The 21,821-nt window shown below is 36.6% G+C and overlaps 1 protein-coding gene across 7 annotated transcripts in view; it reads left to right on the top strand.

The window, feature by feature from the left end:
* The window catches only part of Sclt1 (sodium channel and clathrin linker 1), a 131,513-nt gene that overhangs the window by 63,614 nt on the left and 46,078 nt on the right, over positions 1-21,821 (top strand). For 6 of the 7 annotated variants that reach the window (XR_008216333.1, XM_052730609.1, XM_052730612.1 and 3 more), the window contains 5 exons: positions 4,850-4,921; positions 9,538-9,612; positions 13,242-13,387; positions 17,890-18,082; positions 19,633-19,829. Coding sequence is in view for 5 of the 7 variants with exons in the window: in XM_052730609.1 (XP_052586569.1) it covers positions 4,850-4,921; positions 9,538-9,612; positions 13,242-13,387; positions 17,890-18,082; positions 19,633-19,829 (683 nt within the window). In the remaining 2 variants the exon portion in view is untranslated. Of the gene's footprint in view, positions 1-4,849; positions 4,922-9,537; positions 9,613-13,241; positions 13,388-17,889; positions 18,083-19,632; positions 19,885-21,821 lie in introns of all 7 variants that reach the window. The other variant, XR_008216334.1, reaches the window with a different exon arrangement.

Below are 21,821 nucleotides of genomic sequence, written 5' to 3'. Positions count from 1 at the left end.
GTGAAACTATTAGCATAAGTGGCTAAAAACTGGTGTTCGTTTCCTTTAAATTGAACTGGGGTATAGTGTAATGTACTACAGTCTGACTTCAAGTGGGTGTTTTCTTCCCTATATTTTCTGTGCTCAATATTTTTCTCCTCAGTGGACTACAATTTCAAGTATATTTTTTATAATTTAAAAACATAAAGTTAACATATTTGCTTTCTTTATAACAACTAAATGGTAGTTTTCATTTTCCATGCAAATACATCCCTTAGAAATATTCTTTTTTTTTCAAGATTTATTTATTTATTTATTTATTTATTTATTTATTTATTTATTTATTATGTATACAGTGTTCTGTCTGCATATACACCTGCAGGTCAGAAGAGGGCAGCAGATCTCATTATGGATGGTTGTGAGCCACCATGTGGTTGCTGGGAAATTGAACTCGTGACCTCTGAAAGAGCAGCCAGTGCTCTTAACCTCCAAGCCATCTCTCTAGCCCCTAGAAATATTCTTTAGTCATGCCATGTAAGGTCATTTTGGTTGAGGACAAGCTATATATGATGACAGTGATCTTATGAAATTATAATAGAGCTGCAACACCTGTTGCCTGGTATTTTTACAGTACCCTTTCAGGCTAAAATCCATTTGGGTAGTAGACAAATACCACAGTGTGTACCTTACTCTATACATTACCATGCTGTATAGTTTCATAGCCTGTGAACCCTGAACCTCCTAGGTTTATGCACATACAATACACTCTTGATATTCACAGTAACCACATTACCTAATAATGTTTCAGAGCAAATCCTGTTGTTACATGATGTGTGACTGCACTTTATTATGAATTGAAATTAGATAATTTCCCAATGTAAAAATTCAGATTTAAGACAGAGTCAGACTAAAGCCTTTTATTCTAATCCTTCCTGCAAGAACTTTCCCTATATGTTAGCTTGAGAATGTTCTAACTTTAGACCATATCTTTCAATACTCTTGACATTCCTTTTATGTTAGCTTGAGAATGTTCTAACTTTAGACCACATCTTTCAATACTCTTAACAATACTATTAGACATTAAAAAGTGGCTAATAATAAATATGGGTTGTCTTCAGGACCTTTGTAACAATATTTTATCTAAGTATTTTATCCTATTTTACCATTCTAGTTGCATTTTTAAGATCAATTAAAATACATTGATATTTAAGGCTGATTGCAGTTTCATTTATGATAACCTATAAATTCAGTGCATTTTTTAAAAGTATTGTGGTCTCAATATTTATTCTAAACACCTTTATAAACTGTAGTACCTGCCTCTTAAACTCTAGGTATCTTCCTGTTTGTAAGCAGCCCAAGTGGACATCTGAGACTCTTGTGTCTGTGCCCTAACCCTAGTTACCTCCCCATCTGTAAGCAGCCCAAGTGTATATCTGAGTCTGTCATGTCTTAACTGAACATACTCTCTTACTCCCAGACCTTTCCTTCAGGCATGTTGCTGTTGGCTTTCTTAAAGCCAGCCTTCCCCTGCTATGCCAGGGATTCACTCAAGGAGTATCTACTTAACACTTCCCATGTGCCAAGCATTTCATTTGTTCTCTGCCTTCTGTAGGTTCCTCACTGTTGCCAATTTTTATATCTAAACTTTAAAAATTACTGAATTTTTAAATGGTGAGGAGAAATGAAATAATAGCAGCAAAAGAAAATTGAAATTACATTATTTAATAGCCTTTTATTTGGGTTTTCATTGAATAATTATGGTATATCTGAAACAAAAATGCATGTGCATCACCAAGTAAATATTAGAATCATGAAAGCCTTTATTATCTACATCTTTATATTCCTGTAGTGTTTGTTGTTTCAGAGAATAGTTAATATTTTGATAAATAAAGCTTGTACTTAATCATATTCTATTTCTTATACAGTAAGCACTGTAAATGTTAATGTATATTTATTTCTGATTATTCAGCTATAGCTGAAAGTATTTTCCTTGAAAATGTCCATGTTATCAATCATTTCCCTATTTATTGCAGTTGAAAATTGCTCTAAGTATTTTATTGACTATAGTAGATATAATGAGCATATTTCACATTTTCTGTTCTAGTTATAAAATTGAACAAAAATGTGTCAGAGTTTGCTTTTTAACAACAAAAATGGCGCCGGGCGGTGGTGGCGCACGCCTTTAATCCCAGCACTCGGGAGGCAGAGGCAGGCGGATCTCTGTGAGTTCGAGGCCAGCCTGGTCTACAGTGCGAGATCCAGGAAAGGCGCAAAGCTACACAGAGAAACCCTGTCTCGAAAAACCAAAAAAAAAAAAAAAAAAAAAAAAAAAAGAACAAAAATGGCTTATCTCTCAGATACTTTAATATTTTTAATGAAAAAAAATTTTTAAATAAAATGTTGGCCATTATTATTAGTATATGACCATTATTAGCCTTGTCTATTTATTAAGTAGAAAATTAGTTTCTAGTCAGTTGGTATTTCATTTACAACTATCTTTATTATTCATAAAATTATAAAAGATGTTTATGTAAAGAGTATGTTTATATGTTTGTATAAAAACAACTGGGTGTAGTGACACAGCATATAATCCTAGCACTTGGGTGGCTGACACACAGGTTTGTATGTTCAAGACCAGTCTGGGCTACATGGCAAGAAATTAGAAAGAGAGAAGGGAGGAAGGAGGAAGGGAAATACAGAGGGATAGGATAAGAGAGATTTTAGTCTCTATATAAATTTCAGAGTCCTACCTATTGTAAACTTCCTCAGTCTCATATTTTGTTTCATCAGATCCTACTGCTAAAAATTCTCTGTGAACCTTAGGTCTTAGCTCACTGATAATATAACAAGTGTTACTACCTCAGAAGATTCTTTTCAGAAAGTGTACTTTGATTCAGCTGAGTTTGGCAGCATTACAAAATAATTAAAAATATATTCTTACTATTGTCGTAAAGCTTCAAGTTAGTTGTATCAGTATTAGACACTGAAAAGAACACAGTTTAGAAATTATATAGGGAGACAAATAAACTATACTTTTAAGAGCTCAAATCTTTATGCTACATGAAACATTCATAGCTTAATTTCTCTGTCTGTTGCTGTGTAAGTCAGCTTTCCATTGCTATAACAAAAATATGAGAGAATTAACTTATAACAAGAAAAGATTATTTTGGCTCACAGTTTCAGTGGCTGTGGTCTGTGATTAGCTGGGTCCCATTGTCAGGCTTTCGACAAAACAGCATATCATGACAGGAACACATGGTGGAGCCAAACCACTTATCACATAGCTAGGCAATAACAGGTCCAGTGTCCCCTTCAAATGCATGCCTCAAATGGGCTGAAGATCAGTAGACCCTACTTTTTACAGGTTCTACCATCTCCCAGTAGGGCCTTGCTGGGCACCAAGCCTTTACTAACTTGAAACTATAGCACTTAATTTCCTCATCTGTAATGGAGGTACTAACTCATGGGGCTGTTGTAAGAACAATGGTATGATACACATAAAGCATTCTGAACAGTACGCACTGCACGCGATCCTCAACAAATGCTGTGCTCATATTATTACTGCCCTGTAAACAAAATAGATTCATCTTTAATGTCCTAATCCCTGGTTTGTCTAACATAAATTATAGCACAAGTAAAGCCTGAATTTGAGCTGCATACACTGTTTGGCAGGCCTACAAAAAGGTAACTCATATTAATTAACCAAACAAAGTACATAGCAGGCAATACTGAAAGTATTCTAAGGAAAGTTTGTGCTGTATCATTAATAAGTCATTTTATACAAAAAAGTTTCCAAAGGCTTTTAGATCATAGAAGTTTTCCCTTTGGTCTATATTGTCATCAGTAATCCTCTTAGTCCTATAAAGAAAACCCTGAGAAGCTCTTAGGAAAAATGGTTGTCGCAAACATCCTGATGAAGTATAACGAATTCTTCAAAATGAATCTCAGTGTTTGTTCAAAGCCTTCCTTGAACACTCACTTACTTAGCACTAGTGTCTAGTGTACATTGTGAAAAGATCCTATGGAGAGAACAGCAATGCTTTAAAGATTACTAATTACATGTCGGTGTATGACTCTGCTTTTCTCCTCCTTGTTCTCTGACATTTGGCAGCATTCAAGGAGTCTGCAGACATTGCTTTTCACACTCATTCTTTCACGGGTGCAAAGTGCTACTTGTGGAGGTTGTGTGCCTCGCACCAGCACAGCAGGTGGAGTGCACCAGCACCTTTGAGCCTAACTGTCTCCTGTCCAGCCAGACATTCAAGAAGTATACAAAAATTGAAAATGGACTGTCCTCAAAAATTTTAGATTGGGAGAATATATTTATTTTCATTAAAATTACTTATTCTATCTAAGGTAATGATTAAATTATTTGGGGGACATAATAATAAAACTTTTATAGTTTCCTGCTTTTATTTCTAATAATGGTAAAATGCTAGTCAAAAGAATCCATTATAAACAAAAGCTTCGTTTTTACAGTGTAAAAGTGTCCTGAGACCAAATGCTTTACTTTTGGATATATCATCCAGTACTATCCTCAGTTCTCATGACCATTCTTTATTTTACAATGCTGAAGATTCTGGAGCCTTTTGTATACTAAACCAGTGCTACATGTGCAGTCCTCTGTTCTATATGATTTGTTGTATAACTTAGGATAGCTTTGAACTCATTATATAGTCCAGACAGAATGAACAAAATCTCCGTGCCCCAGCCACCTGTGTGCATGCTCACTACACACAGCTCATACATTATATCTTATTTATCTTTTATAGCATAAAAGTTGTTTCTTTTTTAAACAAAATTCAATCATGCTAAATTTTTAACAGTAATCATTTTTTATTCTTTCCCTGAATCATGTCTTCATTCACAGGTTGAAAGCACAAAAAAACAGTATGAAGTACTTATTTCACAATTAAGGGAAGAAATTTCAGCCCTTCAGATGGTATGTTAGAAAACCTTGTTCGTATTTTCCTCCAAATTTTACTTGCTTTAACGACCAGTATGTATGATATTGGGAATTCGTTTGTTCCTTATACATTTGTTAAGCATGACCTATGCTAGGCACTAGTAAAGAAAGTAACAATCCACAGCAGTGTTTTATGCTGCCTTTGGCTTGTGGTAGGTGAGTAGGACAGGTGGCATTCATCACATTTCATTTGTCGTTGACAGAACACAGGGCCACTAAACCAACCAGCTGCAGGTCCTGCCATATGCTGGGTTGATCTGGAAGACCAGGAAGGAAGAAAAGCTATGTATGTCAGTAGGAAAGAAGAAAGACAGTAAAGCTTCCTCAAATAGATAAATAAGGATGAGTAGGCAAAGGGGGGTGGTGAGGAAAAGTGTTTTCGTGTGACTAGAGATTAGAAATTTAAATTTAACTTTAAGATTTAATGAAATAGAATGTAATGACTGTTCCCAAAAGATCCAAACACTAGAATTTCTAGGAATTAGAAAGATACTTATAACTTCACAAACACACATCTTTTCTGAATCCTTCCATCACTTTTAATCTGTTATAAAATTTATCAATATTTTGTGTATTCTCATAAATAATGTGCATTAATGTATGGTCAACACATAACCATTTGTGCAACCATGCTCTTTCCAGGAGATCTCCTAATAGATTGCAACACCCCAAAGTAAGAGTCTTCTTTTGTCCTTAGTTTTCCCTATTGCCTAGCACTGTTTTTGCACAGTGTATTTTAAAGTAAATAATCATCAGCAGAGTAATATTTAAATACCTCCAGAAAGCTACAAACCATGTAGTGTACTTTACTATACTTTAATCATTTTATAGAGGTCCTGGATGTAAAAACCAGGAATGATTACTTTCTTCTTACTTAGTTTCACTTGTAGTAATGATGTAGAAACAGTTTGTAAAACCAATGGGATGCAGTATGACCTATTGGTCATATAAAATTGTCTTATTTTGCTTGTTCTTTTTCATAGATTATAAAAAAAACTTGCATCTTTGTGAAAGGAAAGAAAAATGTCTCTTTGCCACCGTCAAAGATAACTTTAATCAGTTGTAAATGGTATAAAAACAAATCTTACTGTTCTGTTTTCCAAAAAGAATGAGGACTGTCTAAGACTAGGGATCCTTAAAACAATGGTATAACAACCAACTCTTTATAAAACTCACTATCTTCTATTTTGGCAATTTCATTATATAACAACTGTTTTATACTATATATCAAACACTTCTATACCTGAATGATTTTTTTAAAAGATATGTAACATTATCTAATATTACATTTATTCTATGGAAAAATTGTGCTGTCTGGTTAAAAAGTAATTTAAATATTAAAGCTATTTTTTAAAAATAGGAAGATTTCTAGAGTGGATTAGAAATACCCTCTTAGAGGCTAGTAGTGTAGCCTAATTGGTAGAATGTATGTCTACTATGTGGGAAGCCCTGAGCACCACATAAACTGTGTGTTAGTACACACTTGTAAACCCAGCACTCTGAAGGTGAGGCAGGAGGACCAGAAGTTGAAGATTATTCTGGGTATGTAGAATTGATATCCTGAATGAAAAGACTTTTTATCAGGAGTACTGGAAGTCAGGAAAGCATTAAACAATGTATTTCAGATAAGATTATGAAAGTGAGTAACTGCCAGCCAGCTTTACTGTATCTAGCAAATGTACATTTTAAAATTGATGGAGAAATAAAGACCTTTCATGACAAGAACAGACTAAAGCAGTTCATGACCACCAAGACAGTATTGCAGAAGATGCTAAAAGGAGACCTGTACACAGAGGAGGAAAGATCTAACTCAGGAGAACACAGCAAAGAGTGAATTCAATAAGAGGAATAAACAAATAAGAAGTAGGAAAGAATTAGCCATGTCCAACTCAGGAAACCACCAAAGATCATCATGTGAATCAGGACAAAGAAAGTAGTAATGGTCAAACCAATTAGAAAACAATTGGCAAAATCACAAGAATCACTGGTGACCCTAAATGCAAATAGTTCTAGTTCTCCAATTAAAAGATACAGACTAGCTGTAAATGTAAGAAAATCACCTTACTGGCAAAGGCAAACCGAAAGTGAACGAATGGTAATTGATGTACCCAGTGAGTGGAATCAGAAAATAAGCAGGATGTACCTTAACCAAATCTGACCTAAATAGCCTTCAAGCAAAAATTACATAGAAGGGATAAAGAAGGCCACTTCATATTAATAAAGGGAAGAAATTATCAATAATATAAGAAACATGACATCCAGTTTCATAGACTGACATTAAATGTACAGTTTGGTCCTGATAGAATGATAATGGAGGACTTATTTCATATCAGTGTTGTCTTCCAGACTAAAATTCAGTAAAGAAACTTCAGTGTTGAACTACACTGTGAATTAGGCAATACAATTCTATAGAACACACAATTTTCTCAGTAGCCAATGGAGTTTTCTCTAAAATAGATCGCAGTTTAGTCCATAAAGCAACTCTTAAAAAATACAGAATAATTGAAGTAATTCTTAATACTTATCAAGTTATGGGATAATAAAACTAGAAATGAGTAGCAAGGGAAATTACAAAGAAAACTGCAGATATGTAAGAAGTACACCATTGAAGAAGTCCATAGAAGTTTAAAGCTTTCTAGAATCAAATGAATATAAAAGTCCATCTTGTGAGAGCCTGTAGAATACAGCAAAGACAGGTAGTTCTAAGAAATGTGTAGCTGTTTTTGAGTCTCCAAATGAGGAGGTTTAGGCTGTCTCTTTTTTTAATGATCTCTATTTTATTTGAATAGGAGCTGGTGAGTGTGGCCTCTGTGCTATCAGTTTTAATATTTGCTAACCCTTTATAAAGTATGATTTTAGAAATACTTCACAAATGCTAGAAAAATTAATTTATATCCCAAAGCAGGTATATCAGGGGTTATGAGCAAAGCTTTTAATAAAAACTTTAAAAGTTCATTTTAATATTATAGTGCATTTTAATAGAACTAATATAATAGTATGGTAATTATAAATATTTCAACTTTTTTGTTTCATTTACCCATTTTTAACCCAGGTTAACCAACTGTCAGACCCATATCCCTTGATGTCAGGGACATAGATGTATGCATAGTTATTCTTTTCTTCATAGGCCACTTTCCAGATCATGTATCAGATAAGATGTATCTGTGTTATTAACATATTGTCCTAGTTTACTTTCTGTTGCTGGGGTAAATTGCTGACAAAAACTACTTGAGAAGAAAGGGGTTTAGCTTAGCTTGTAGGTTATAGTCCGTAATCCAGGGAAGGAAATAAAGCAGAGACCATGGAGAAACACTGCTTACTGGCTCTTTATGACTTGCTCCGCCTACTTTCAACCTAGGACCATGTGCCCCAGGGTGGCACCACCCACAATTTGCGGTTCTTTAATCAAGAAAATGCTCCCATAGACAAGCCCACAGGCCAGTCTGCTGAGGCCGTTTCTTAGTTGAGAGTCGTGACTCTAGTCTTGTCAAGTTGACAAAGACTAACTAGCACACATATGTATTCCAGTTACATCAGTGGCATTATAAACATAGCACAAGTCACCAGGTTAGCATCATAAAACTACCACTCAGCAGACAGAGAGACAGGAGGATCTTGAATTCAAGTTTGAGGGCAGCCTGGGCCATGTAGTGAGACTATGAAAAATATTCCCCCAGAAAAACAAAACCTTTTATAGATAAGTACCTTATCATATATATGAATATATATAGGACATTAAAAATTATTTTCCTACAAACTGAGTCCTATTTTAACAAAAAAAAAATCCTACCTTATTATTTGTAACAGAGTTCAAGGTAATCAATCAATTCTGGGTCACAGTTTAAAAGCTTGGCTTTAGATTTTGGAAACACTGAGGATGTTTGTATAATTATGAAAAGATGTATATCACTAGTGGTGTACAGTCAACAAAGCAGGTTCACAATAAAACTATGCTTAATCTCAAATAAGTAGAAAAATAATTATGAAGAACTCACTGGTTGATTCTTGTGCTTTTAGCATCTTGGCAAAATAATTGTATGGATTAGTTGATATACTTGTTAAATTACTAAGTAAAATGTTTGTTACACAAAGTCTTTTAATTATATATGTTTCAATGTTTTATGCTCATGCTAATAGATTTCCCTGGATTTTGGATATTTTGTAAAGAAAAATTATTAGAAATCTGCACTTTGTATACCAAATGTTTTCCTTGGCATACGGTGACACTGTCCGGTTCCTTTTTCAAGATAATTTGGTATTATATGAAAAGAGAACCTGTAATATCCCCCAAAAAAGCTCATTTTTTTTCTCACATGCGTATGCCAGCCTCTGCCTCTTACTTATTCTGTTAATTTCTTGATATCTTAAAGCCAAAGGCAACTAATGAAATCCTGAGATAGGTCACTTTTTGAAGGTTGACAATTACTATGCCCAGTAATTAGCCTAACTTAGTTGTAAGTACTGTGTACTTACTTAGTTGATGAGGTAACTGTAATACTCTTGTTATGAACAAACCATTTTATTTTTCCATTTTTTTCTCACCTTAATGTTTCACCAGATACGTTTATTTGCATTTTGACTTGATTTTATAGGACTGTGATGAAAAGCAAGGTCAAATCGATCGAGCCATCAGAGGGAAAAGAGCTGTGGAAGAAGAACTCGAGAAGGTAAGAAGGAAGTACAGCTGCCTTAAGGCAGCTGCAGGCTTCTACATTGCTGCCTGCTCTGCTCACACTTGCCTTCTAAGTACTCTGGGCAGTATTACTCAAATGTAACTAAAGTCTCATTTAAATATTCCTATCATCTACATCCATTTCTTTCTAAGAATACCCATATCCTTTGAACTTTGTACTTCAAGGTATAACTTTCTTAAATATCCATATTTATTGCTCTAGCCTTATCCCAAAAGTAGTTTTCATTTTGTCTTTTTTTGTTAACTTTATGCCAACTTACTGAGGTTAGAATAAGGTATAATAGGTATATACAACCAAAATATCATAGGATTGCTATGAATTTTACCTTTGTGTATGTATGTGTGTGTATGTGTGTGTATGCAGATGTACATGTGTGTATAGAGGCCAAAGGTTGACATTGATGTCTTCCTCAATCTTTCTCCACCTTATTTTTTGAGATAGAGTCTCACTGAAACTGCAGCTTATGAACTCAGCTAGATAGTTGGCCAGCAACCCCAAAAGTAACATGAATTTCTGCCACCCTAGGGCTAGGATTATAGACACATGCCTCCACAGCCAGCTTTGATGTAAGTGTTGATACCACAACCAGTTTACTGACTGAGTTAGTTCTCTGCCCCAGATTTTTACCTTTTAAAAATATAGTAATTAGGGGGCTAGAGAGATAAGCAGTTAAGGGCACTGGTTGCTCTTCCAGAAACCTGGGTTCAATTCCTAGCACCCATGTGGAAGCTCACAACCTTCTGTAACTCCAGTTCCAGGGTATCCAGTGCCCTGATCTGACCTCTGTGGGCACTAGGCACTCAACAAGATATACAGCCCTACATGCAGGCAAAACATTCATACACATAAGATAAAATATTTTTTATTATTATTTTTAATTTTATAATTTAATTTTACATATCTGCCATGGATTCCCCTGTCCTCCCTCCTCCCACCCTTCCCCCTCCTCCCGTCCTCCCCCTAATCCACCCCTCATTCCAATCTCCTCCAGGGCAAGGACTCCCCTGGGGACTCAGCTCAGCCTAGTAGATTCAGTCAAGGCAGGTCTAGTCCCCTCCTCCCTTCACCCAGCTGAGCAGAGTGTCCCAGCATAGGCCCCAGGCTCCAAAAAGCCAGCTCATGCACCAAGGACAGGTCCCCGTCCCACTGCCTGGGGGCCTCCCGAACACTTCAAGCTAATCAACTGTCTCACTTATCCAGAGGGCCTGATCCACTTGGGGGCTCCTCAGCTATTGGTTCATAGTTCATGTGTTTCCACTAAGTTTGGCTATTTGTCCCTGTGCTTTTTCCAATCATGATCTCAACAACTCTTGCTCGTACAATCCCTCCTCTTTCTCACCAATTGGACTCCCAGGGCTCCACCTGGGGCCTGGCTGTGGATCTCTGCATCCGCTTCCATCAGTCACTGGATGAGAGTTCTAGCACAATTAGGGTGTTTGGCCATCCGATCACCAGAGTAGGTCAGTTCGGCTTTCTCTTGATTATTGCCAGTAGTCTATTGTGGAGATATCTTTGTATAGCCACTTTGGAAATCAATATGGCGCTTTCTTAGAAAATTGGGAATCAGTCTCCCCCAAGACCCAGCTGTACCACTCTTGGGCATATACCCAAGGAATGCTCAACCACACCACAAGAGCACTTGCTCAGCTATGTTCATAGCAGCATTGTTTGTAATAGCCAGAACCTGGAAACAACCTAGATGCCCTTCAACTGAAGAATGGATAAATAAAATGGGGTACATATACACAGTGGAGTACTACTCAGCAGAGAAAAATGATGACATCATGAGGTTTGCAGGCAAATGGATGGATCTAGAAAAAATCATCCTGAGTGAGGTAACCCAGACTCAGAAAGACAAACATGGTATGTACTCACTCATAAGTGGATACTAGATGTAAAGCAAAGGATAAGCAGACTGCAACTCACAATTCCAGGGAGGCTACCTAGTAAAGAGGACCCTAAGAAAGACAGGGATCGCCCAATGACAGAGAAATGGATGAGATCTACATGAGCAAACTGGACGTGAGGGTGGGTAATGAAGGGCAAGGGTTGGGGGAAAGAGAGCTTAGGGGAGCGGGAGATCCCAGCTGGATCAAGAACAGGGAGGGAGAACAAGAAAAGAGAGACTATGATAAATGAAGACCCCACGGGAATAGGAGGAAGCAAAGTACTTGAGAGGGCCCCAGAAATCCACAAAGATAAAATATTTTTAAAGAATATAAAAGTAAATAAAATACTTCCCCCAATGATGTTTGAAGTAAAAACTACATTTTAGAAAAATAGTTGCATGCTTTTTCATTAGCAGTGAATATCCCACTGTTCTTAAGTGCCTTGAGAAAGAAAGGACCACCAAATATGAGCACTTACCACATTTAAGGTGCTATGATAGTAACTTGCCTAGAAAAGCTAAATAACTCACACAGTGTTAAAAAACACTAAGCATTGAAGTCAGGATTTAACTTTGAAAGGCAAACTCCATGGCATTCAAAGTATGTGATATATCCATGTTGTCAAAAATAATGACAAAATCAGGTAGTAAAACAGTATTTACAAAGCAGACCCTAGAATGTGGCTTCATTTGGGGCAAAAAAAGCATATGCATGTGTTCCAAGGTAAACACTTTTGGCTGCCACCCTCTTAAAGGTAGATCCTGCCAGATTTCCTTCATGTAATGTAAGCTCTATTTAGAATGTTGCCAGACATATATCAGGCTTCAGGCTGATTTTTTTAATATTACATGGCATAGGTTATATTAGTGCAATGGAAAACTTAGAAGGCACAGTAACCAGTTCTCTATTGTCCACACAGCAATGAACCAAAGCCATAGCACTGTAGGACTACAGTGGTGCTCAATGTCCCAGCAAAGAGTACTGACATACTGCTATTTAACCTCTGTAGAAAGGACAGCACTGTCTTGCCAGTGGGGACAACATAGGTGACCCAGCAAAGCAGCCTTCTTGGGAGGGCAGTTAGATGGTCTGAAAATGTGACCTGGACCTCAGGGCCTGCTATAATTAGCCCCTGTGCTACAAGAGCAAGCCCAGACTCTAGCTGACCTTGAGCACAACTACCCCTGAGAAAGGTAACTCTGATTTTAGCTATGTTGTTGCCCAGATAACTCAGAGCAAAGTTCTAGAACTTTAAGATCTCTGGTTACACTAAAACATACTCTTCCTTTTGGGTATTTCATTAGAAAATTGTATTGAAGAATATTCACTAATTACTGCACTTTTTTCTTTCTTTGATGTTTTAGGGTGAAACTTGGGGCCTTGTACATTCTTAGGAAAGGCTCTACCATTGAGCTACATACCCAACCCAACTACTACTTGTTTTTAAATTGGCATTTTAAGCATTTTTTAAAAGTTTCAGCAGCTGTTTTATATTTCTGTATTAGTTAAATAGTTTACAGTGAGCATGATTTCAAACTCTTTAGCTGTCAGTTTATAGCATTTTATTTTGTAAATGAATCAATCATAGATGTCTTTGAAAAACTTCTTACAGTAGGAAGAGATGAATACACAGTCATGACTTTATTTCTCCCATTATTTATTTATTGAGATAATTTCTTCCTATAAGGTAATGTTTATAAGCCTCTCCCTCAGATTTACCGTGAAGGCAAACAGGATGAAGGTGATTACAGAAAATTGGAAGAGATGCACCAAAGATGTCTTGCTGCAGAGCGTTCAAAAGATGATCTTCAGCTAAAACTAAAGAGTGCAGAAAATAGAATAAAACAACTTGAAATTAAGTAAGTTTTCTTTTACATTTTCTGTGTTAACATTTTAAGCGTTCACATAGGTTTTGGTGAATTACTTACCTTTTTATAGAACTTATTAAAACAGTCAAATATGTGTTTGTTTATTTATTTATTTATTTATTTATTTATTTATTTATTTATTTATTTATTTATTTATTTATTTATTTATTTATTTGGTTTTTCGAGACAGGGTTTCCCTGTGTAGCTTTGCGCCTTTCCTGGATCTCACTCTGTAGATCAGGCTGGCCTTGAACTCACAAAGATCCACCTGCCTCTGCCTCCCGAGTGCTGGGATTAAAGGCATGTGCCACCACCACCCAGGCAAATATGTTTTTTATAATTTCTCTTTTTATTAGTTTTTAAGTTGGCATACAAAATAATGCATTTAGTGATAGCATTTTCATACTCATGAATCATAATCTTGTAATTTGTTTCCCTCCCACACTGCCCTCTTCTATGTCCCCTGCCTACCCTATGGTTGGTTTCCTCGCCACACCCTAAATAGTCTTCCCCCTCTCCTAAGATATCCTCCTAGCACTCTCAGGATTCCATTGCATCTCTCGCATGCACACATAAACACACACACACACACACACACACACACACACACACACACGCACACACCCCATTTATACACATAGTAATAAATATATTTCTTGGTCTAGCTTGCCTGGCTTGGTACAATGATTTCCAGTTGCATCAACTTTCTTGAAAATATCATAATTTCATTTTCCTTTATTGCTGAATGAAACATCACTGTATTTATGTACATTTTCATTATCCATTCATCTGTTGGTAAACAACTAGTCTTGTTCCATTTCCTTCCTGGCTATTGTGAATAGAGATGCAAAGAATGTGCTAGTATCTCTGTGGTATGTTGATTTAGAATATGAGTATGTGTGTACATATATATGTATATATCTCCAAGTTGGATTATATTTGTTCTTTTTTTTTTTTTTCCAGTTTGGAGACTTCCATACTGATTTCCATAATGGTTGCATAAGTTTAGATTCCTACCATCAGTGACTAAGGGCTCTTCCTTCCTTACAGCCTTGACAGCTTTTGTTTTATTTTCTTGGGGTGAGATAGAAATCACAAAGCGATTTTAGTTTGCATTTCCCTGATTCTAAAGATGTTGAATATTTGTCCATATATTTGCTGACCATTTATATTTCTTTTGAGATCTACTTAGTTCATTACCCACCTTACTGATCAGATGATTAGTTTTATGTTATTTAGTGTTTTTAATTTAGTTTCAGTTTCTTTTATGTATTCTAGATTCTAGATTTAATCCTCTTCTAGATAAATTGTTAGCACATGTTTTTGTGCAATATGAAGCCTGGATTTCACTTATAGTTTATTTTGCAGAAGCATTTGTAGGTCATGCAATCTCTTAGATCAATTCTTAGTATTATTTCTTAAGCTATTACTGTATTTTCCAGATAATCCTTGCTATGTTGATATCTTGAGGTATTTTCTGTATATTCTCCCCTAACAATTTTAAACATTAAAGTTCTTAATTTACTTTTGATTGATTTTTGTACAAAGTGAGAGAAAAGTACTAGTTTCCTTCTACTACATGTGACTGTCCAATTCTCCCAGCACCACTTATCCAAGAGGTTTTTTTGTTTTCATTTGTTTTGGTTCTTTTCCTCTGAAGTATATTTCTGAAACCTTTATCAAGAATCAGGTGACCGGGTTTATTTCTCTGTTCTCTGTTCTATTCTTTTCATCTACGTGTCTATGCTGTTTCTGTTTTTGTGACTGTGTAATGTAACTTGGAATAAGATACTGTGATACTTCTAGCATTGCTCAGCGTCTTTTGTGCTTCTATGAATTTTAGGATTTTTTTTTTCGCAATTCTGTGAAGAATACCAGTAGAATTTTTATGGGGATTGCATTGAATATGTAGGTGACTTTAAAGTAATTCAGTCATTTTTACTATGTTAATTCTGTTGATCCATGAGCCTGAGAATTTTTTTTTTCTGTCTTCTAGTATCTTCAGTTTCTTCAGAGTTTTACATTTTCCATTGTAGAGATCTTTGATTAGTTATATTACTAAGGTTTTGTTTTTTGTTTTTTTTAAGGGATTGTTTCCCTTATGTTTTTATCAGTGTTTGTTATATATTGGTCTATTAAATAGTTACTGGTTTCTTGCATTGATTTTTGTATCATGGTGCTGTGTTGAAAGTGTTTGTCACTTCTAAGAGGTTTTGTGTTGAATTGTTAGGTTCCCTTTTGTATGACATCATACATCTGCAAATAGAAATAACTTGGCTCCTTCCTCTTCTACTTGTATCCTTTTTATTACTTTCTCTTGTGTTACTGCTATTGTTAAGACTCCAGTCACTACTTTGAATAAAAGTGGAGAGAGCTGACACTGTCTCATTCCTGATTTTCAAGGAAGTGCATGAAGCCTTTTTCCATTTACTATAATGTTGGCTATTTTATCATGGGTAGCTTTTCTTATGTTGAGGTATGATCCTTGAATTCCTGGTTTCTTATCAAGGGAGTTGAACTTTGTTGAAGGCCATTCTGCATCTATTAAGATGACTACATTATTTCCATTCTTGAATCTATAACTGTAATATATTACATTTGTAGAAAACATGTTGAATCATGCTTTCATGTTGAATGTTCTTTTTGATGTGTAGTTGGTGGTTGGTTGGTGGTGATGGTGGGTGGTTGGTTGGTGATGGTTGGATGTGGTGGTGGTGGTGGTTGTGGTATTATGAACTTCTGTTAGGAGGCACACATGTGGTTGCTTCTGTTGCAGCATCTTTTGATACTAATGTCCTTTTATGACCAATGCCTGTGTATATTATTTTATTGGAAAGTTGATTATTGGAACTTTACTATTTAAAAAGAAAACATAGCTATGTGTGTTATAGGAATGAACGATTTTTTATATAGAATTAAAACTGTATGTTATAGAAATGAATGATTTCATATAGAACTTAAAACTTAAAAGAATGTGGGAAGAATTAGGAAAGCAAAATTGTAAACAGGACAGAGATGAATCAGTTCAGAGTCAATCATAAGCATTGGGGACGTTAGGGTTGGAATAGAACCATAAACTGTGGTTCATGGTAGTAAAACTGCCATCAAGTAAAAATTGTTTATGCATATTAAAAATTTCTCTCCTTATAAGTTACTTTTAGCCAATAATTGAGTTGTTTAGCTTTTTTTTTTTTTTAATTTATTTTGCAATACAATTCAGCTCTACATATCAGCCACGGATTCCCTTGTTCTCCCCCCTCCTGTCCCCCTCACCTTCCCCCCAACCCCCCCCCATTCCCATCTCCTCCAGGGTAAAGCCTTCCCCACAGACTGAGGTCAACCTGGTAGACTCAGTCCAGGTAGGTCTAGTCCCCTCCTCCCAGGCCGAGCCAAACAATCCTGCATAGGCCCCAGGTTTCAAACAGCCAACTCATGCAATGAGCACAAGATCTGGTCCCACTGCCTGGATGCCTCCCAAACAGATCAAGCCAATCAGCTGTCTCACCCATTCAGAGGGCCTGATCCAGTGGGGACCCCTCAGCCATTGGTTCATAGTTCATGTGTTTCCACCCATCCAGCCATTCGTCCCTGCGCTTTATCCAACAGAATTGTTGGGACCAAGGTTGTTTAGCTTTTTATTTTAAGACCAGGTCTCATGCTATAGCATATGCTAGCTTGGAACTTACTATGTAGCCCAGGTTGGCTTCAAACACAAGGTAATCCTCCTGCCTTAGGTTTCCATGGGCTGGGATAACAAGCATGAACCACCATGCCCACCAATATTTCTGTTAAGTCATCACAATATTAGTAGCATTTATATATTTCCTGTGACAAATAGAAACCAGACTATGTTCAGAGTGATTGGTTATCTGTAATTGAAAGATGTAAATTTCAGAAAATAGGAATGAAAATTAGCTATTGATTGAAACAAATGTTTAAAGAATACCTGATTTAATATCCATGGCTGAGAAATTTCAAGAAAACAACCTATTAACCTGTGCTAAAATAAGCTTATTTAATTTGAATTTATAAAGCCCTGTTCTAAGGTGTATAACAGGAAATTGCAGATTGATTTCACTTTAATTTGTGAGGTGGTCAGCTGTTGTGTTTTCCTATGCTACTAACATTAAGTAAAAGTTTGACTAGCAGCTGTTTCATCTGTCTACTATTGGGTCCACATTGTTCTTAACACCGGGAAAAAATTGAAAGATATTTCACATTGATTTTCTAAAAGAGTAATAGCAGGTCAACTTGTCTATCCTTACTTAAAATTGTTAAATTAAATGCATTTACCTGGTATTACATACATTTTGAAATCACATTACTCTAAATAAAAAGAGGGCTGTGGATATAGCCGTGGGCTCAATCTCCAAGACCGTGCTGAAGTGAAAAGAAATGACTCAGAATAAAGAAAACAGAAATCTAAATTGTAAAATGTACACGTCTTGATCTTTTGTGTTTTGTTTCATTTGTTTAAAAAAAACAACAAACAGTTCCTCGGAAGAGATATCACGTTCCCATGAAATGATCCAGAAACTTCAAACTGTACTGGAGTCTGAGAGGGAGAACTGTGGCTTTGTCAGTGAGCAAAGGCTAAAACTTCAGCAAGAAAATGAGCAACTACAGAAGGAAACTGAGGATTTGAGAAAAATTGCTCTGGAGGCCCAAAAAAAAGCAAAATTAAAGGTATTTTCAAAAATGAGTTAAATGTATTCTTGGGGAAATCAAAGTATAGAGAATATTCATTAAAGTCCTAATAAAACATTCTTCAGGTCGTGTGTGTGTGTGTGTGTGTGTGTGTGTGTGTGTGTGTGTGTGTGTGTGTGTGTGTATGCATGTGTGTGTGGCACCCATGCACCTCTCATCAAATAATACGAAATCCTAATTCAGAGTACTAACTAGTAGAACTTGGAAAGCGTTCTGGAACCTGATTGTCTTCTCTATATATACACAATTTTTAAAAACATTTTCCGACCATACAACAAACAGTTCTTCCTACCAAAGCAAGTTAAACAGCACTAACAGAACTGTAGCTTACACAGCTTTATAGTCTGCCATACTCTCTCCTCCAGCTTCTCAGACACTGAATTTCTTAAAGATCAGTAAGAGGATGTTCCATCAGTTTTCTCTGAGAGCCCCTCTAGCAAGTATAAAAACAGCAGCAAGAAGAATGCACAGGGCAAAAGGCTCATATGAGAAAAATCCTTACCTTTTCTTTTCTCTCCCCTTTCTCTTTTTACTCTGTGATAATCCATTTAAGGCACTTTCAAGAAACAGGTATTCCATCAGCATCTCTTTTCCCTCCATTCCATGCCATTTTTGTGAATGACACTAGGTTTTTATAGTAAAGATCCTCATCTTCCAGGCTCACAGCGAGGATGTAAAGTAGCAGTACTGTTGTTTCACTTTGCTTATTGCTGCTGCAAGGAATCAAAGGAAGTCATGTGCTGACCTAGTTCCTGTCAACTGAAGTTACTGACTGTCTTCTATTGCAGGTATCCAGGGCGGTAGGCATTTATAAGAATATGAAATCTTAAATGAAAAATAGTCATGTGTCTTACAAAGATATTTTTACTCAGTAAAATATGAAAAAGAACCCTATCAATATAAAGCTACAGTAATTAAGACAATATTGTCAACTTTAGAATAATCATATTGATCAGTAGTACAAAATAAAGTCCAGATATAAATTTCATTTTAATGAAGACCTAATTTTGTAGCAGAAGCACATTGTGGTTCAAGAGGAAAGGAATTATCTTTATAATTATAATACTAGTCCAATTAGATCCATATTTAAAAGATAAAATGACATTTTATCACACCATATATACAGAGTAATTTGTGCTATCTTACAGACTTAAAAATAAAATATGGACACACAGCTTTATTCGCAGTATGTGAGAGGCAGAGGCAGTTGGATGGATCTCTGAGTTCGAGGCCAGCCTGGTCTACAGAGTGAGTTCCAGGACAGCCAGCGCTACACAGAGAAACCACACACACACACACACACACACACACACAAAATTACAGTCCATGGTAGTTGTATTTTTCACTAAAGTATACATAGAGTTCATTTGTAGTAGAGACAAATTGTAAGCTTAACTGCTTACTTGGATGCCTTGCCCAAAGGGTTCTACATCTCATGAGCACAGTGGATTACTGTGTTTGTGTGTGACATTGGCTGACACAGCTCCTAGAATCCTGAGAGGAAAGTGACGGCTCCTTTTACTCCTTAGGTCAGCACAATGGAGCATCAGTTCTCAATAAAGGAGCACGGGTTTGAAGTTCAGTTGAGAGAGATGGAGGACAGTAATCGGAATTCTGTTGTTGAACTGAGGCATCTGTTAGCAGCTCAGCAAAAGGCGGCCAACAGGTGGAAAGAAGAAACAAAGAAACTTACCGAAAGTGCAGAAATGAGGATCAGCAGTCTCAAGTAGGTTCACTGTTTGCAGTTGCCTGATACTTGTTTTGCAAACCAGCAATACAAAGTAAGTTTACTATTAATAATTATTTAACAATTGATGTTTTACAGAAGAAATAATTTAAACCTGTAGTTGACTGTTCTGCTCTATTTGGTTTTGTGAATTTTTTTTTTTTTAATGTGTAATTCTGAGAAGTGGATGATAGCTCTCTCAGTAAAGTACTAGCAAGCATGGGGACCTGAATTTGATCCCCAAAACCCACATTAAAAGAAAAAAAGTTAGTTATGGTGGCATGTGCTCGTAATACCATGGAGAGACAGATAGATACTTGGACACTTGGGCTCACTGGCCAGCCATCCTTGCCTCTTTACTTAGTTCCTATTCAGTGAGAGACTGTCTCAAAAAAAAAAAAAAATAAGTAGATGACACCCATGGTTGCCCTCTGTCTGCACACACAGACAAACACACATACATGCACATATTACACAACGAGGAGTGTAAGTCTGGATGTTATATTTTTATTCAGAAAGTATTTACTGAAGTACTATAAAATATTAAGCATGGGACCAGTGAGACAGTTTAGTGGCTAAAGTGCTCGCTGCACAATCATAAAGACCCAAATTCAGATCCCAGCACCCAAGTCAAAAGCTAAGCATGGTGGTGTGCACCAGCACTGAAAAGAAGAGGGCATCCTAGGGCTTGACCCTCCAGCCAGCCTCGCCAAGTCAGTAAGTTCCAGATTCACTGAGAGATACAAAGTAATTGAGCAAGACATCAGATGTTGACCTCTGACCTCTGCATGAACACATACACAAAAGCATATATGATTACACGCTCCCCCCCTCCCTCCCAATACACACCAAAAAGAGAAAGGAAAAAATTGGCATTCTAAATCAAATAAAATACCTTGTTTTTATTAATTTAGTGAATATTCTACACAATACAATGGCTTGGGGAGGACACAGAAGTATAGACTCTTAACATATATATATTTAGCACATTTGACATTTAGAATTCATTTGGCCTATGAAGCCTGAAATGTTTCCTCTCTAGCCCTTTAAGACAATTTTCATGGACGAGTGTCATGGGTAAAGGTGCTTGTGCACAAGCCCAGCAACCTGAGTCCAGTCCCCCTGAATCCACGTAAGGTGGAGGAGAGAACTGACACCAGGTGTAAACAAGTTGCAGTGAAACCGCTGAACTAGACCACTAGAAACACATTTCCTCATGGGATTCCTGAGGAATGCAGAGTTTGGGTTTCTGTTTACCCTATAAAGAAGGCTTCTGTTTACCTGGTAAGAATTTGGCTTGGATTAGGTCCTGGGCCATCATCTTAGGACATTGTCAGTAGCACTGCCATTTTGGGGAGCCTGCTTTTTGACCTAACACCATAAAGTTGTCCTCTGACCCAACACACTATGGCACAAGAGCACATACAGTAAATAAATAATTTTTAAAGAAAGGTTTCTGATGCTTCCTCAGAAATATCTTAAGATTGTTCCAGTGACCTGGGATACTCAAGAGTTTCAAGATGAAACTGTTGAGTTTCTGTCCACTTAAAAGTTCAGTAGATGCTATGAAATGGACTGCAGAAAACTTACCATTGTTCTAAAAAGAATAAAGTGTGTTTTAAAAGCAGACCATATGGGTAGAGTGAGTGCAAAGGTAAAGAGACACATCCTGTAATAGCCCAAAGAGGAGGATGTAGGATGAGGTGGGATTTTGTTTGGTTTGTTGGTTGATTGGTTTAATTTGGTTTGGGGGCTCTGGGTTGTTTAGTTTTGGTGTGAGGGTGGTATATAAATGTTTATGTTGGGTTGGGGCACACATGCCCATGTGTGCCTCTGGAAGCCAAAACCTGACATTGGTGTCTTTCTCAGTCACTCTCTACCTTACTTTGGAGACAAGGTCTCATCATTGAACCTTAGAGCTGTTTCAGCTAAGCTAGTTGTCCAGGGAACTCCAGTAATCCTCCTGTCTGCCCCACTGTTCTGGGTCTACAG

This window comes from Peromyscus californicus, unplaced genomic scaffold, assembly GCF_007827085.1.
Source record: "Peromyscus californicus insignis strain IS unplaced genomic scaffold, ASM782708v3 Scaffold_9__1_contigs__length_137607984, whole genome shotgun sequence".
NCBI lineage: Eukaryota > Metazoa > Chordata > Mammalia > Rodentia > Cricetidae > Peromyscus > Peromyscus californicus.
Note: the sequence above shows the minus strand (reverse complement) of the source record. Positions and strands in the feature narration are given on the sequence as shown.